This window comes from Blennius ocellaris (assembly GCF_963422515.1).
Source record: "Blennius ocellaris genome assembly, chromosome: 2".
Classification (NCBI taxonomy): domain Eukaryota; kingdom Metazoa; phylum Chordata; class Actinopteri; order Blenniiformes; family Blenniidae; genus Blennius; species Blennius ocellaris.
Genome location: NC_137651.1, coordinates 15,394,966 through 15,413,400, shown reverse-complemented (window position 1 = coordinate 15,413,400; position 18,435 = coordinate 15,394,966). Strand labels below are relative to the sequence as shown.

General features: G+C 39.7%; 1 protein-coding gene across 3 annotated transcripts in view; it reads left to right on the top strand.

Moving 5' to 3' along the window:
• Nucleotides 1–18,435, top strand: part of kirrel3b (kirre like nephrin family adhesion molecule 3b) — a 159,584-nt gene that overhangs the window by 127,448 nt on the left and 13,701 nt on the right. For all 3 annotated transcript variants that reach the window (XM_080502447.1, XM_080502446.1, XM_080502448.1), the window contains 4 exons: nucleotides 975–1,080; nucleotides 11,194–11,342; nucleotides 11,478–11,605; nucleotides 12,643–12,769. In XM_080502447.1, coding sequence (XP_080358573.1) covers nucleotides 975–1,080; nucleotides 11,194–11,342; nucleotides 11,478–11,605; nucleotides 12,643–12,769 — 510 coding nt within the window. The remainder of the gene's footprint in view (nucleotides 1–974; nucleotides 1,081–11,193; nucleotides 11,343–11,477; nucleotides 11,606–12,642; nucleotides 12,770–18,435) is intronic.

The window sequence follows — 18,435 nt, the reverse complement described above, 5'->3', positions numbered from 1 at the left end:
TTACTGGTATTTATGTTATTTGAATTGCTGAACACAATATATCTATATCAAGCATCTTTTGGGAAACCTCTACATCTTGCTTTCCCTATTTGAAATAAATGTTCTCCTTCTGTGAGGTAAATAGCTGTTGGTTTCACTTGGGACAGACATCTTCAAAAAGAAACCTACCTTTCTCAATTAGGATGAATTAAGTTGTTTATCATATTTGCATAAACTGGATGTTGGAAATTGTAACAACAGCTTTAATTTTATTGTATCACTAAGGTTGCTCATTGTTTTAATTGCAGTGCATTGCACTATGGACTATTCACTGTTTGCAAATTGCCATTTACTGAAACTCATTATCAAGTCAAGTTTTCCTTTGATTTGCACCTTCTGATGCTAATAATGAATATATGAGAATAAAAATAGCCAGTTATCCCCCACACCTGTATAATGCACCACAGTGTTATTCAACAATTGGGCCCAGACCCCTGGTGGGCGGCAGGAATATTTAAGCAGGAGATTGAATTATTCAGGAATAATTGGCTATTATTTGGGAGGAAATGCAAACGCAAACTGTGATAAGTTGTCTCAACTGTTCGAAGCACGGCCACAACATACTGCGTGATCATCGGAGAGGAAAAGACTTTCACCTCGCGGTTTTAAGTGAAGCATATTTACCTTCAGTATGTGTGGTACAGCCACATAAAAGCCTGCCAGCTCTGTTCTGGGTCACAAAACAAAAACACATTTGGCAAATGTAGGTCCCCTGAATAAAAACTGAGAATTTATTTTGCATCAGTGGCCCTTCAGTTTTTTTTTTTTTAAATGTTAAACGTTTTCAGACTGTTTATGTCTAATTTGTCTCGTCAGTAGAATTGAAAATAACAGTGGCAACAACAAAAGATAGTCTAAAACTTACACTTTTCCACACTGTGTGTGAGAGGGATGCAAGGTGTATAACTTTTATCTTTACCTCCATGTCTTCGCAGATCTCCCTCTTGTCAATCTCTCCGTGGAGCCGCAACCAGCCCTCGAGGGCAACCTTGTGAAATTCCACTGCTCTGCAAAGGCCAACCCTCCTGTCACGCTGTACAGGTAAGATTATTAGAAGAAGACTACACACATAAGTCATGAATGCACAAAGCGTGAAGGATTACGTAGTGCACAGGAGAGAGAAAAATTGGCATAATTACCTTAAAATGAGGTCTCCTCTGATCGATGTTGCTGGTGGAAAATACATTTTCACATCGAGTCGGATTTAACACTATATTATTGATAGCATTAATTATTATGAGACGGCCTCTTATGATGCCATGACACCATTACATCTGCCCACACTTTCTCATCTTTTCAATAGGGGAAATGTGAATTTGCAGCGTGCTGAAAAATGTGACGACGACACACCTTTGAGTGGGAAACATTGTCATCTTCTGCTGGGCTACAGCAAAGAGCAGTTCTTTGTTGCATAACTGTTTTATTTTGCGGTCGTATCTTCTCCCTCAAACTTAGATGTCCATCAGAGTGTTAGCAGAAAGCTGGGGGAAAAAAAGAAAATATGTGTCATTTAAAATTCAGGCAGTTGCATTTATTTGGCATCCTTTTTGAAAAGCGCAAATTTTTTTTTTTAAACTTTATTTTTATTTTTTTTTTTATAATAAACATGAACATGAGAACTCACTTTACAGAACCTTCCTCGACAGCAAGACAGCATATACATGACAGTGTAAGAAAAATAACAATAATAATACTATGACAACAGAACCGATATGAGACAAATACATAGAAAGATGGGCAGTTAAAACATTACCGTGTAGGTGGCCAATCAGTTCGACAGGTATTTTTCTATTGGTAACCATTTTTTCCTCAAGATCTCAGACTTCAACTGCAGTTTTGCCGTTAAAGCCTCTATTCCATACACCTCTCTCACTTTTTGTTTCCACTGTCCCACTGTTGGTGGCTGTGACTTCCTCCACTTTATTGTCACCATTTTCCTTGCAGTCATCAATAGTATATGTAGGTACTTTAGATTTTTTGTAAACTTGTTCTCGGGAGTCAAATCAAGAAGAAACGGGCCTGGCGTGTATGGTACATCGACTCCCAGAACCTTCTCTAACTCTATCTTCACACCCCTCCCAAAAGGAGTCAAAATTGGGCAATCCCAGAATATATGTGAATGATCGCCAACCATTCCACATCCTCTCCAGCACTTTCTTGCATTCGGATGGTCAACAAATTTAGAAACCACCAAAGGTGTGTTAAAGAACTTTATCTTCGTCTTCCAATCAAACTCTTTCCACGTGTTACTATTGATTCCTTTATGACAGCCACTACAAATTGTTTCCCACTCTCCATCCTCTATTATAATATTCAGTTCCAGCTCCCATTTATTTTTAATGGAGTGAGTATTGTCTGATGTGTCCAGTAGCAGGTTTCTATATAAACGGGAAACGTGTTTTTTGTTTGGTAGATCGTGTCCCATTATATTTATCAGGTAGGTTTCAACATTTGATGGGGTAGTTTTAATTGTATTCCAATTGTAATGGTTTGTAATATAGTGTCTAATCTGAAAGTAACGGAACATATCGGTTTGGGGTAAAGAGAACTTGTCTTGGAGATATGAGAATGGCTGTAGAATAGTATCACAAAACAGCTGATCAATAACATTTAGGCCTCTGCCTTCCCATCTCTTTAAGGTAATGTCCACTGTGGAGGGGGGGAAATCTGGATTTCCGGTAATCTGCATTGCCCGTGAAAGACCAGCTGTCCCTTTAATTCTTTTCTGAGCTGTTGACCACACTTTTAAAGTGTGTTTTATTTTTTTATTTCCAGTTTCTTCTGGAACTGCTTGCCTAAAAACACTAGAGTGGACAGTGGAATAGCCGGCAATGGGTTTTGCTCTATGTTTACCCATCCCGACTCCACATCAGTATTAACCCAGGCTACCACCGCTGTCAGCTGCGCCGCCCAAAATTAGATTTTCATGCTGGGAAGGCCAAGTCCACCCCTCCTCTTCTCAAGAGTAAGCGTTTTAAGTCCCACTCTAAAAAGCGCACATTTTGAATATTTAGTTTAACAAGAAAACACATCCATTGTCTGGAAACACACTGACTGTACACTCACAAAGCAAGGTTGCGTTACTGAAGCATGTAAAAGGGTGTTTTCATCAACTCAGATTGCATGAATGGGATGATCAAGGCTGATCACTGTCTTTGTTTGGCCGCCCTTTGTCAGTTTGTTCGGCACCTCTAGACCTTCATTCTGCCCCAGCATGTGGCAATGAGGCAGGATGTTGTTGTTCAACATATAAAATCATAAGGTATTCGGTTAGTTCTGTGTGGATCAAAACAAATTTAGCAAAGAAGAGAATATTGTTTGTGATACTGTTATGCCACTGTTGAGGAATCGGTGTCATTTAATAAAGAAAGAAAACAACATTTTATGTGATGGAGGCTCCCTAACCAATGTATGCCTTGTGCGTGCAAGGCATAAAAAATAAATAAATAAATACAATTTGAATTTTACTTCTTCCTCACTGCAAAGCTAAATGTTTTTAATGACTCTAAATTGGATGGCATTAGATACAACATGAGAAGAAATTCCATCAAAACACTCTGCAGGTGTGCAGCTAATGCTTCATTGGGAAAGCGTGGCTGGAGATGGGGGTGGTTGAAGTTGCCTGAGGGGTGAAAGTAGGAGGTCCATGTCTGAGGCAGATAAAGCATCACTGGATATAGATGCTTGGCCTGAAACTCCCAGTGGTTTAGGATGAAAAGGGAATACTCTTCACTTTCCCTTTACCAAACAAAAAACCCCAAAACACATTTACAACCACACCAATTGCAAACTTTGATGATACAATTAAGCAGCTCTGCTTGGTTTTTTTCAGTGAACAGGGGTGGTCTTGCATATTTGCAGACCACTTATACAAAAAGTTTCATATCCCAAACACAATTCAACTATGCACTCCATAGATGAGCTATAATGTAAAGTATCCATTTTAAAAAAAATGCAGTAATTCAGAACATCGACAAATTGAGAAAGTAATTGAGGTGAAAACTCTGCAGATTTGTCAAGGCAAGATGGAACTATTGGCCAGTCTACTCATGTACCTGGATATCCTGAAACACTTACTGGCAACAAGAAATGGTGGAAACGAGTTGTGCTAACAACTATATCTTCAGATCACTGTGCACATACATGCAGCGCTCTGCTGGAAATCAATAATGATTAACCCTCTCAGCAGATAATTACTTCGCTTCGATAGCTAACCAAAATAAATGGTACCCACTGTATCCAGCAAAAAAACCTAAAAAAAACAACTCCCCTGCATTTTGTACTTTGATCACGCCAGACAGCTATGATTTGTAGAAACTGTTAGTTTTACAGAACACAAACAAGTCAGAGTATTTGTTCTCTCTTAAGATTGAAAGTATGTAGGTATATCAATTTTTCTTCCACTGCAGTAGTGAAAGGTCTGATTATGTAAGGCAACATGCAGTGATTGGCTTAATGCCTACAGTGATGGGATAATTGGGATGAAGTCGGAGGGCTTCAATGAGCTCACTTTCATTGCAACATTCCAGTAAACATCTGAACTGATGACGTAAATTATGGCATTTTGGAAATCTTCACCAGTAAATGCAACCATATGTCAGACTGAGCGCGACCAAGGCCCATGATTGACTACCACTCCAAAAAAAAAAAGAGAGAGAGAAAAAAAAACCTCACTTCCATGACTTCAATATTATTCTTGATAAGACAAGTGGGCCACTACTTTTTGTTTCATGCTCTCTTGGTTTGCCGATAAGTTTAGGAATCATGTTTTTCAGTGCGGCTCTTGTTTGAAGGTTGCTCTCAAAAAAGCTTTTGAATTCAAGATCAGAACAGCAGAATGTACCTAAAATGTCAAGTGTTGGAACAAATAGGTCACTTTTAAACCTTTTGCAGTTAATAGGGCAGCTGTAGAGTGTAGAGGTTTTACTTTTTCTTTCTCACAAAATCATGTGTCTGGCTGTTATATAAAGGTATTAGCACTCAAATTTTATGAATTAAGCAAATCTTCACAACCCCAAGTTCCATTCAAATATTTTCTTTTCTTTTTGACTCTTTCAGTACTCATATTTTACAGTATTTATACAGCACACTATGCCTAATGGTCTTATGGACCCAAAACATGTATTGGCAAGCACAAGAAAAAGGGAATTACAAAAACTAAACAGGATGTCCCTCATTCATGATCATTCCTCATGCGTAACCAACTTTTTCTATTTCTTAAAACTAAAATTCCTCTTTCTCAGTTGCCCTCATGCAGGTCAGTTCAGATTTTCTTTTCTTCCTTACATCCCTAAGCGTGATGGAACGAGAAAGTGGACATTAATTGTTCACATAAACACTTGCGTGGCCCTTCAGAAGTGCAATGCTGAGGTGATTTGTCCAGAGATGGTTTTCTGTGTGGGAGGTTTTTAAAAACCAAGTGAAAAATAAATGGAGTGAAATCAATAGCTGAGGGAATTGGCTGGCTCTGAATCTTGTAATGGTACTGGGAAATGAAATGGATGTACAACACACTCACAGGTGGCAAAACAGAGATGTTGCCTTTTTGATGGATCTTGCCCTTTTGAAAAAGAAAAGGGGGAGGAAGGGCAGTGATATTGTGGAAAACAAGGTTTGTATTTGATTGTGTAGGTGCACAGCAGCGGCTGAACGTCTATTTCAGCTGCAAAGGGATTTCACCTCTATTGTTATGAGACTGGATCAATCCTAGAATCAGACTTCTCCCCAGGGTGTCAAGCACTAAAATTCAATGGCAGCTGAGACGACTTTTTCTTTTAGTTTGACAAACTATGAAATGAAGAATGGTTGGAATTTAAGCTTAAAGAGACTAAAACCATCACTTTCCCGCTCTAATTTATTTTTTCCTTTTGCAGTCTTGACTCTGTCACAGCTTATCGGCTGTCTGGTTCTCTCTTATTGACACAATCCACCGTAGGATTAAAATGATACAGCCAGACTAATAACTTTTGTTACTTCAAGGTTATATTATTTGTGAGTTCTGCAGTTTCCCAGTCTGCCGTACAGATTTATCTGCAATTTACACAAGCACTTCAGGACTCACATGCGCCATTGGCATTCAGGGCATGGCAGACCGGGGAGTTTTGGGTCTCATAACGGTTGCCTGAGAGCCTTTGACCAGGGAGAGGGCCCCACAAATTTCTCCTCCAGAGAGCAATATCACAGAGGAGAGCAGGAAGCTGGTCAAGCAGTGTGGGGCTATTATTCAGTACTAATACACTCTGTCTACCCCAGATCAGATACAGCACAAGGACGGAGTAGTTCTGAGACGGATGGCCTCTTTTCCATTCCCAAGAGAGCCATCTATTCCCAGTGTGCACAGCGCCACTTTGCCATCCTCAATTCAGTGGACACTTGAGACACAAGATAGCCAGGGCACAAGTTGGAGGGACGGTGGTTTCTGCTGCCTATACCCTCTTGTGATTACCACACTGGTTCAGTAAATCTGAGTTAAAACATGAAAATTGGAGCAAGATGCATTTCTACAGATTTCTGAGCTTTTGCCAGATCACAGATCAAAGGGAAAGTAACGAGTGGAAGTAGAGGACATAATGTGGAGGTGAGACGGTTGGAAGCGTAGATGAAAGTGATGCTCAGAAGCCTGAATGAAGTAAAAGTAATAGGCATTTGTTTCAGCCAGCACTCGGGGACTAAACACAGTCTTTGGAGAGAAAGACGAGTGGGTTGGAACATCTTCATTACGAGTTATAATGGTAGGAGGGATAACTGGCAAAAATCATTCAACCACCATCTGATGAAGACACTGAGGGTTTCCTCAGATCCAAACAGGAACCCACCAGAGAGAAGAGAAAAAATAACAAACAAAGTCAATCAAGTCCCTCATCTGCACATACAGCCCTGCACAAAGAAACAACACAACCCATTTCTTTGCATGGCACAGCAACAAACATCCTCCCAGTCCTGCTTTCATTTATTCTCTGTACCATTGCTTCTGCTGCTGCTGCTGCATTGCTTTTGACAGAGACTAAAATCACTATATCTGCCGTCACTGTGGAGGACTCTAATTGATACATATGCACCCTACCAGTCTTTTGACTGCTATTTATCAATCATCATGCCAGCAGTCCACTTGTTTAAATACAATAATGTTTTAATGAATGTCATTTTAAAAAATCCTGTTGAAACAAAGGGTTGCATGTGTGGAGGGTGTGGGAATAAAACTACAATGGTTTGTAGAAAAATACATTTTTTTCTAACATATTGATAAAACGTGAAAGTCAGCTTAAAAAATGATGAGGTGACACTAAGGTCTTGTAACATGCCTGCATATATTATAACTTTTCTTAGCATAGACTCCTCCCAGCTTTATTACGCCATTTGGAACACACACATGATATTCCATATTCATTAAGGAAAGCCTACTAAACACGTAATGTGTGTTATTTCTCCCGTTTGTCAAACGCAGTTGTCAGTGCTTCCAACTGGTAGTTCTCAATGTCAAGCCCATTTTTTATACACTCAAACCTTTTAGTATCGAGCCCTAAAATATAAAGGCCACCAAAGATAATCCACATATTTTCAAGGGTGCATGCTTTTTTGGGGGGGCAAAAAGTAAACCCCAACATAATTATATGTATATGTATGCTTCCTAAATTACTGGAGAGTTTATAAAATAGCGATGGAATTTATGTCCATGTCCAAATAACTACATGATATCACCAAACATGTATTCAATATTCCACTGCAAGTCGTTATTGCTTTCAGTATGCATGTGAAGCAGAACAGAACTGCTCTGTGCTGTGCTTAACCATGCTGATAATAACTGTAGGGCCTGATTTACTGTGAGTCTTGATGCTGATGGCACAGATACCGGCCTAATTTAATTGATACTGCTTTATTGCCTTAATCACATTCAGGAAATACAAATACCCTCCCTCTCTCCTTTTCCACATCACTGGCATGCCATGCTTCCATTAACGTCAGACTTTTTATCTGCATTAGAGTGTTAGCTTACGTGCTCGTGAACATGCTCAAACACATGCAGTCATTGCATATGTGTGTGTGTGTGTGTGTGTGTGTGGGGGGGGGGCACTCAGTATGGTGAGTCACACCCTTTGAGTTGAATACATCAGTGTAAAGTGACTCAGCCATTGGGTAAGCCTGCACTGGCCCTTCTCACCTCCCAAAGGGAATACAGGTGTTTGTGTTACCCTAGGCCAGCTATGTTTTCTTGGATAAGGCCCGGCATGCCAGCAGAGCTCCTCGTGCTCCCTGTGGACAACAGCATTCTGTCTCTGCCCCCTCTCACACTGTCAAGGGCTCCCATACCTGGCACTCGCACGCTCCACTTGGGAGAAAGCGGCTGCCCAAACATCTGCGCCGTATCTGTTAGGATACCGCCAGTGTCTGCTGTGTGTATACAATGTGAAGTGTAACTGGAGCTAGCACCCCATAGTAACTTTTTGGAGTATTTGGTGTTGTTTGTAGCATCACCTCATTGTGAAGGCGATGTCTTTGGCTGAAACCACATGCAGAATAAAGTTCTTTATTTTGAGTTTTACATCGGCTTTTTCTGCACGTACGTTTCATTTTCTTCAAGCATTCAGTGGGATCTCATTTGAGTTCTCCTGACAATGCCATTGCCTAATTTCCTATTTTTTTTTTTTTTATTTTGTCCTCACAAGCTGACGTTTTTGGGGTTGAATTTACACCACTTACAGCTTCCTCACTCTGAAATGATTAGTTTGAAATCATTTGGAGGGCTGTTTTAAATTCCTCACCAGGCTAAAAGGCATCCACAACCTTTCTCCTGAAGGTGTTGAGAGCTCCTTAGACTTTTGGAAGATGGCAGCAAATGCCTCAATAGAAAAAAGAACAGCCGACGTTAAATGTCAGAGAATTAAATAAGACAGATCCCACCTGTCCCTGTCAAATCAGTGTTTGATCATCTGCACCCAAACTGGAACTTTTGACTGGAGTTAGAGTTATTTAGTTCTGCAGCGATTTGTTTATACATCCATTACTGTTCACAGAGCGAGAAGGGATTCCAGCTGACAATGTGTGAAAGCAGGATTCATCCTGGACAGGTTGTCAGTCCATCACAGAGCAAACAAAGTGAAAGACATGTCACACACTCACATTTACAACTATGCATAATTTTGCCATTGTTAGTCACAATAAGTCACAAATTCCACCAAAAATGCATCTATTGAGAGTGGATAATTACCTTAAGAAAACCCTTTCATAAAAAAATGTAGACCTTGCAAAAGTTCTAATCAGTTCACAACTATGCAACTCATTAATTTACCATGAGCAATAAAAATGCAAAATTTCTAGGTAACGTGTTAATGTCAACTTTATGAATAATAATACCTAATTAAAAAAATACATAGATAATCAGATTGTATGTTGTTTGCTCCTTGCTAGAATTAATGTGTTCTAGTGCTCATACAAATACTGCTGTTACCATAGAGCTATAGTATTGATTGTTTTTATCCAGAAGTCGCAGGTCCATATTACTTTCAACTTTGATCTACAATTTGATATTTAACCAGTTATCCTGGAAATGTAAATTTTTGCTTTTCCTTGAGTACTTTTGCAAATCATGAGCAATGTCACACTTACAGTGATTAATAGTAACACTGAAATGATTCTGTCACTTGTTGTGTTTTCAGAGTGTAAAAATAACTGATGTTCAACACTGTTATCAGCCCCGTTTTCATCAATGCCGTCATCAGCTACACTGTTCTCATCGTCCCAATAATCACACCTATTATCTTTGATTACTGCTATTGTTGCAAGTGTAATTGTTGACCTATTCATCATCATCATCATCATCATCATCGTCATCATCATCATCATCATCATCATCACCATATTTAACGTCACAAGCACACAAATAGCAGTTGAAACATCCATAATGAAATTCATACTGAATGAAAGTGATATGAAAATGATCATCATTAACATATTGGATTATTCATTGTCTTTTTTTTCTTGGTTTGTAACATCTATGGGAATTTGTATCCCTTGAGATAGTTTCAAGAATTGGTTCTATTCTTATCAGACTTTGCATCCCTTGGATGTATTCGAATGTACAAGCAGTACAACTATTCAATGAGGCATGAGGGCAGATGGGCCAAAAGTGCCCGTCTGCCTTGATTTCTGCAATTTTGGAAACACAGGTGTTGCAGAGCTTTCAGCTGTATCCTTGTCACACAAAAACACAGCTCTGAAAAGATCCACTGCTTAAAATAAGCAAGCATGAAAAAAAAAAAAAAATCCCACGAAGCCCAATTAGAATTCTGCTTCACTTCACTTACTGATTGAATGAGGTAATCTGTTCTCATTTAAATGATAGCATTTCAGTCAAGCATGGGGCCAGCTTAGTCATGGAAAACAAATGAGTTCCACATCCCGTGAAAACTCTTCTCAGCGCTGGCAGGAATGTAAAATGGAGACAGGCGTCGGTTCCGTTGTCATTGTGTTTCCATTCGCCACATCAGTGTGCCGCCACGGAGCTATTGTGCGGGAGATCGGCGTGCATGATGCATTATGTGTTCTACAGCACCATCTAAATTTTCCAAGAGAGACCCAACACGTCCAGAGACACCTTTGCTTCATTTTTATAAATGGCCCTTGTCTGCTGCAGCAGCAGCGAGCCATCCACACCATGCGGAGTGAATCGCCGCCGCCATCATAAAAGTCTCAGCTAAACTTGCAGGGAGCGTCTGCATCGCTGTCGCATCCTCTATCATTCACCAACGCAAACAGATGTTTTTTATGTGATCCCATGTCAATTTATTAATGTCAGCTGTTGTGTTTAATGCAGTGTGTGTCAAACAATGTCTTCAAAGGTGGAGAAGCTACCCATTTGTCATTCTGTGATTTGTTTTTCTTAGCTGGCACTCTGTGCAGCACTTTCTGTCTGGCGTAATGAGGAACGTGCTGTCTGCTCCAAGTTGCCAGGGAGCTTGTCACAGCATGGAGGGTTGCCACAAAAATATGCTGAAGCCAGCGCAGAAAACCTGCCCCAGAATGATGATTTATTCACACAAAAGAACTCTATTGACATAAGGAGGTGTGAAAACCCATCTTAATGCCTTTTCCTCATTTTCTGTCATTCTCCCTTTCCCCCCATTTTTCCTTTTCGCTGGGTTTTAATCCCCGCTCCAGATGGGCCAAAGGAGGAAGCACAATCAAGGAGGTCTCTGGAGACACCTATGAGGTGATCGTGGACCACTCCTTTTTCACAGAACCTGTTTCCTGTGAGGTCACCAACCCACTTGGCAGCACCAACATCAGCCGCAACGTGGACGTCTACTGTGAGTGGCTCTTCCAGCCATTCTATAATGCCAGCTATGCAATTATGGACGTTTATAGTGTTTATTCTAGAGCCAAAACCAACTCTGCTTGGTTATGAATGCTTCATTCATGGATACAGATGTTTCTGTCCACAGTTGGACCTCGCATGGCAGCAGAGCCACAGTCCTTGCAGGTGGACCTCGGGTCAGACGCTGTGTTCAACTGTGCCTGGACAGGAAATCCCTCTCTCACCATTGTATGGATGAAAAGAGGCTCTGGAGTGGTAAGTCTATTTATTTACACCAGTGTGCAGTTTGGGAGCACCACAATGCCTCAAGCAGCAGGAAAAATCAGGTTTCAGGAAGATATTGTTTTTAAGCATGATTTGTTTTTCTCTTGATCTTGGAGAACAACGCATGAGACAAAGAAGTAAGTTTGTGTTATTGTAACAGAATATATTATACGTGAAGTATAGCTGAATTAAAATCAGAAGATAAGATGTACTGCAAAGTTATCATTGGAAGAGTTATAGCAATTGCTGATATATATATATATATATATATATATACATACACGCATATATACACACACACACACACACACACACACACACACACACACACACACACACACACACACATATATAAATATATATATATATATATATATATATATGTGTTATATAAAAAGTTTCCCCCAATCAGAAGGGGCTTTAACTTTAAATTCTCAATGGCGAATTTCTTTAAAAAAAAAACAGATGCTCAGTATGTTGGAGATCGTAAGTAGACGGAAGTGGAATTAAAAACTATTTTAAATAAAATGGGCAATTTAGACAGTGGCATTTGAATATAAATATTAGAGTTGGATTCAATTAATTCTCTGGGGGTTTATGGTGACTGAATACATTTTTAGAAAACCGGCAGTCATACAATGTGACATTTTAAAGTTGACTTTTAATTATTTTATCATTTATATGGCACATGTGAAATAGTTAGTTTATTTGGTTACAGAAATGCCTAAAGCTAAAACTTTGAAGCTATCGGTGACCTGTTCTCACTTGAGAAATGTTGATTTGACCCCCAATTTCAGACTCCTTCCATCTTCCGTTTTGCCATCATCAAAGGCCAGAGCTTTACTCCACTGAGCTCAGACCCTAGATTGGATTTTAATAATTGAGAAGAGGTGCCCTTTGAGGTATCAAATGGTGTGTGTGCTGCCTTTTTTTTTTTTTTTTTTACTCAGCACTGCCTTGTTGCCATTGCAAACACAAAGGTGCTTTTGCATTTAATGATCTCTGACGTCTTCCTCTTTCTGCTGCAGGTTCTTAGCAACGAGAACCTTCTGACACTTAAATCTGTGAGACAAGAGGATGCCGGGAAGTATGTTTGCCGTGCTGTAGTCCCGCGTGTTGGAGCAGGAGAGAAGGAGGTTTCTCTTACGGTCAACGGTAAGCCTTGTCCCTGAAACGTCTTACACACAAACAGATTCAGATGCATTCCTCCAAAGTTGGAAAATCCATAAAAATACAAATGAAGATCTTGAGCTGTGGTGTCAACCACAACAGTGGGAAAAAATAAACACACACAGCGAAAAACACACACATGGACATGAAGTATGTATTTTTTGTTGTTTTTTTTAAATGTATTTTTCAGATAAACCCTCAACCCCAAAATTCCCAGTCGTGTCCCGGATTTTATCTTTTTTTTTTTTTTTTTCCATGTAGGATCTCACATTTTTCAAGACCCTTGTTCATTTCACCAGGCAGGCATAATAACAAAACACATTGCACCAGATTGTGGCACAAAAGCATGTTGTGTAAATCCATTTCCCAACAAAGGTAATGTGATAAAACACAGCTGTTGCATCAACTGTCATAATTGTGGAGGCTTCAAAGCTCAACAGGAAAAAAATGTAGATCACGTCTTTTCAAAATGTGGTCGCACATTCCGTAAACAGGTAAAATGTACTTGCTAATGATATTCTGCGTGAGTCACAGGGAAGCTGGCTTTTTCTGAGGCACTGACTGACTAATGAATACCAGCCTTGGTGGGAGACCTGGCTACTCTCAAACAAATGACTTCATTATCAGTGCTTGATATTCATGAAGCATGCCTCTCGGTGTGGCGGAGGTTCTGAGTTGTGGGATTTGCGCTTCTTATTTTCCCCATGTCCATTTGAAAGAACTCTGTACTAAATTTTAAGAGAGGAAAAAAAAATTTAAGAGATTCACAGTGCTGACAAGATCGTCTTGAGTTAATACACACAGTGTACCGTTGCACATTTTTTGAAAGCTAACAAAAGAGCTTTGCCTGTAAGCAACACTGCTGCTGATTCTGGGATGAAGATACATCAAGTCGCAAACAGTGTCTTTAAAGATTTTCTTTTTAAAATCGAGACACTTGCTTTGCATATCAGAGAGAATGGGATACCAGTACTCCCTCCAGCATGAGATCAGAACCATGACTTTCTATGAACTGCGATGAGCCCCCTCATTCTAAGCCAGAAATTCAGTGGAAATCAAGGCAGAAGAGGCAAATTCATGACTAATTCTATTGTCTACTATTCTTTTGATGGAAACCTACACTGGCATCATTTCTGCATGTAAACCAAATACATTGTACCCGGTGCGGTCGGTTTTATTTCGAAGCCTGCTTTTGTTTGTGTGGCGGTGACCGTGGAGAATGTGTTGTTTTTTATACAAAATGATGGGACAAGAGAGGAAAGATGGATCGTTTTAATAAAGATTACCACACAACTCAAAGCACGCCGGGAAAAATGCAAGAGAGCAGAAATGGCTCGTGTATTCAGTCACTGCAGACGAGCAACTTTTCAACGTCTTCAAGTGTTCTATATTGGTGTAGATTGTGTTTCTTCTCCTGTCCTGCACCTCATTGTCTGGATTATTATTTGACACTCAAAGCCTCTGAATAATTGAAATGCATCCCGTATTCTGGAACAATGCGAGGAATCCCAAAGTCATGTCTTGGGCGGACCTTGACGTGAATCCGACTGTCAAAACTTGTGAAAGTGCAAACAGTGTGGTTGAAGTGTTGGCGTGTGGGGAGCCCTCCCCTGGGGATTCATTGATTGTCCTGTGTCACTGCCTCTGCTGCGGATGAACTTGAGACCTCCTTACCTCTCGTCGGCCTATAAGCCCAACGCCACTGGCAGTCAGCAGAACCCAGCTGATCCCGACAGTAAATCATTAACACAACAAATTAGCAAGTTTTTTTTCCTTGTTTTTTTTTTTTTTTTTTTGTGGGAGAAAGACTATGCTACAGTGAGGTACGGGGCGATACATGCACACGTCGACCGGTTACACTCCGGCGCTTTATGCTGCACATTTTAGTCTTTTCTTTGCTGTTTGTTTTCCCTGCAGTTATCCTCTGATTTCCTAATGCCATCATTTAAATTACATGTGTTTATAATTTGTCACTCCCCTCTATCGCTCTCACTCTGTCGTTTTGTGTCATCGGCTCCCACTGTGGCTTGCCACATAGACATGAGGATTTTACTTTCCCCTGGGGAAGAATGTAATTTAATTATAATCAAACAGCTAGCAGGGGAGAGGCAGTTTGTGTTTAAGTCAATAATGGATACATATTGCTTATTCTAGTCAAACATTTTCAGGAGGAAAAGGCTCCTCTGAATTTCACTTGTGGCTGTCAAGTGGCTGCACGTATGAAGGAGAGCTTTGCACTTCCATGCATGTGATTATTTATACAGCATACAATGTGTATGGATGTCCCCCCCCCCCCCCCCCCCCCCCCCCCCTTTACTGTCCTGCTGAAAGTGGACCGTCCAAAGTTATCTGACATGCTTTGAAAGGATTTAGCTTTTAACTGAAGCACCATATATGCGTGCAATACATATTAATTAATGTATCCACATGTATGAGAAGTCCTTCATTTGTGTTTGTGAGACTTTGTGTGTTTCTGTGGGCAAAGTAATTTGTATAATGACACACATACAGTACTGGAGCAGCCTAGGGAGAGCGAGAGAAAAGCCATTACCACAGTAAAGGAGAGGGAGGGATGGCGAATTCCCCAATATCCCACAGCGCTCTGGGTTGTTATAGATCTTTTTTCTGCCGCTTCTTTTTCTAGACGGTCTTTATGTGTCTGGTTAATTAGCATTCCAGCCGTCTTTAAACTGGCAGTGCCACTGTATAAAAAAGAAAAGTGCAAATTAATGAAGGAGAAAACTGCATTTAAGATGCATCACATTTTATCTGACCAGCTAAATTTAGTCACAGTGGGATATGAACCGCACGGCTTTCTTGAAAGACTTTGAACTCACTTTTTCTTGTATGTGTACCTCCCATAAATAAACAATCTCTATTTAGCTCAGGCGTTACTTTTCATATGCGAGAAATATATTCGATACATTCGCTCACCATGTTGAAGAAAATAACATGGACCCCACGTCCATGGGTTGAGGGTTATGATGCGCTGAAATGTTCCAGCACTTTTTTTTTTTTTTTTTTAATAACACACCCAGTTAGGGTGAAATGGTTGAAAGAATCAAGTGAAGCGGAAAGTGATGTGAGGAACAAACAACCAGTACTGTCATATTTAGGATCACTTTGTGATCACCTTGTGGTTGTATTTAGCAAATAGGCACCCAGTTTCAGAATTTAGTATAGTATTATTGGCTGACAGAGCCTTAAAAAAAAAAACCAACACTATTTACAGTAGAGTGACACATGCTATATTCTATTCAAAGACATTAATTAGACAAGCCCTCCTGCACATCACAAGGATCAGCAGGTTATTATTGTAATTATAGACTGGTGCCGGTTGATCGGGATGTGATGGGACTGCGTGTGCCTGTTTTGCGTTTCTGACAATGTAATATCACATCAGAAGTCTCAATGTGGCACTGCAAATGTGCATGCAGTATTTCTTTATCTAAAACACAAAGAAAAGACGCATTTGGGCAGTTGTGCAGATACTAAATGTAATTATATAGCATCAGAATTTGATTCATGACATGAATCACATCATGAACCAGGCGTACACCAGGCGTAGAATTCTTCTGCCACAACACATAATGAGCTTGTTCTCCTTGTTTACTGGATGACTAATCTTTACCATCTATTAAACAATATTCAAACAATTTTGTTTAGTTACATTTAATGTACTTGAACACATCTAACAGAAGTGTAGTTACTTTACAGATTACTGATTTGATCCGGGGGGGCAATTTTCGTGTGTTTTGATAGCGCTACAAAATGTATCCGATGGGCTCAGAGGATTCTTTTCAACAGCTGCCATGAACTGATCAGTGGAAAACAGCTGGCAACAAGAATCTTTAGCAGCGTTAACAACAAGGTGACTAAAATATCAGCGGAGTGGAAATATTTGAAACCCAAAGGAGACAACACTCCAATAGCCTCTTTAGTACCTGCAATATGATGATTCGAAGTGTGAGCATCATCGAATGCAATCAGTCGAGCAGTGAATCGGACAAGTAAAATAGAGTACAGTGAGTTCACGAAAGCAATAGATGAAAAGGCTGAAGTAACAAAAAAGTATTAAAAAAACCTTGTGGTTGAATTCCTTGCTTTGGACAACCACATCTCCATGGTGTTCTGAATTGATAATCAGTTTTCTAATAAAGCTGATAAAGGCACTTTTAAGTAGGAGGGTAATGTGTTTAATTCATGTTTTTGAAGTCAGTTTTTGTGTTAATTAAATATGGCAAAAACATACTGGGTAGATTTTTGAGACATTTTTATTACTGAATAATGTATGAATGTTACATCATTCTGAGAATTTTGATTTTGTGTTGTATTTCATATAATAATATCAGCTGAACTAAACTTATGTGTTATGGTTTTTAGAGTCAAACATTATATTGTTGAATATATTTACTGAAGTAAAATGTTTAAAGCACAGAAAATAATTTACAGGGCCATAAAGCAGGAAGTGTAAGTGTTTGGATCAGGGGCCAAAATCTCTGATGAAGACGCCCCTACTATTTATTAAAACAATGTTGTTTTGTCGGCAGTCTGTCGGTCCATCTGATAACTGACTCAATAGCGTCTGCACAGGTTACATGAGTTAGCTGGAAGTCAGATGGTGGTGCACATGTCATCTTGATCTGCATTAGTTAATCCATCATTATAAAAGTCATGTATTTTCCACATGTATATCGTCCTCCAAGGCAACGTTAAAATACAAGTTATCAATCAAATACTTCATATCATATGAAGATATAATGCTTGATTGTTTGTAATTTTAAGGGCTGCTAAAATCATTTTTGGCACACCAAAGAGCCACTTCAGGGAGCAGGACACAGAGAGACAGCAGCTCTACAACTGTTGACAAAGTAACAAACTCATGGCATCAGTATTTTTACCGCATTATTAATTTCACACTAGTCGTAATTTACTCATGCATTGCAGAGGAAGATAGAAGTAGTTTCAGATTTAATTATTGTCAAGAACTTCAATCATGTTTTTCCACTTCATTTTTTTTCTGGTCCACTGCTGTCCATTTCGTCTTGGCTAGTGAGTACAAATGAGTTCCCTCATAATGTATTGCAAAACAATCTCATTCTCATTTTCAGCATTTTTTGAAACCTCATCAAAGGCCCCATTACTTATTATTATGTTGACAACTAATCACTGCGAGGCTATTATTTCATTTAGAATGGATGTTCACAGCTTGAAGTGAGGACAGCTCAGATCCCTCTGGATGCAGAAAATAAACCAAGGTGGAGAAACAATCTGGTCCCTGTTGAAAAGACGCAGTCACTCAAAGCACGGTGATGTGGTGGAGCTGTCAAAGGTATTCGGGGCATTAAAATTTATATTCCGGTGGAAGTTAAACATGATGGTTACCTCAGGTAAACCAATCAGGGAGGGAAATGAAATCATTTGCAACCTGGCAATATCCACACTGACATGCCCACTGTTAAAGGGACGGTTGGAATGAAACAGTGGATGCTTCACCGTAATAAAGCATGAAGGGGTTTTTACAGTCGCTGATGGCAAATACCAGCAAACTCCAATATATTTGCTCTTGCCTGACAGTTCCATCTGATTATTGTTGTATCCAATGTGTGGACACATTCAAGTGTGCCCCAATTCTGTGGAGCATGAATTTG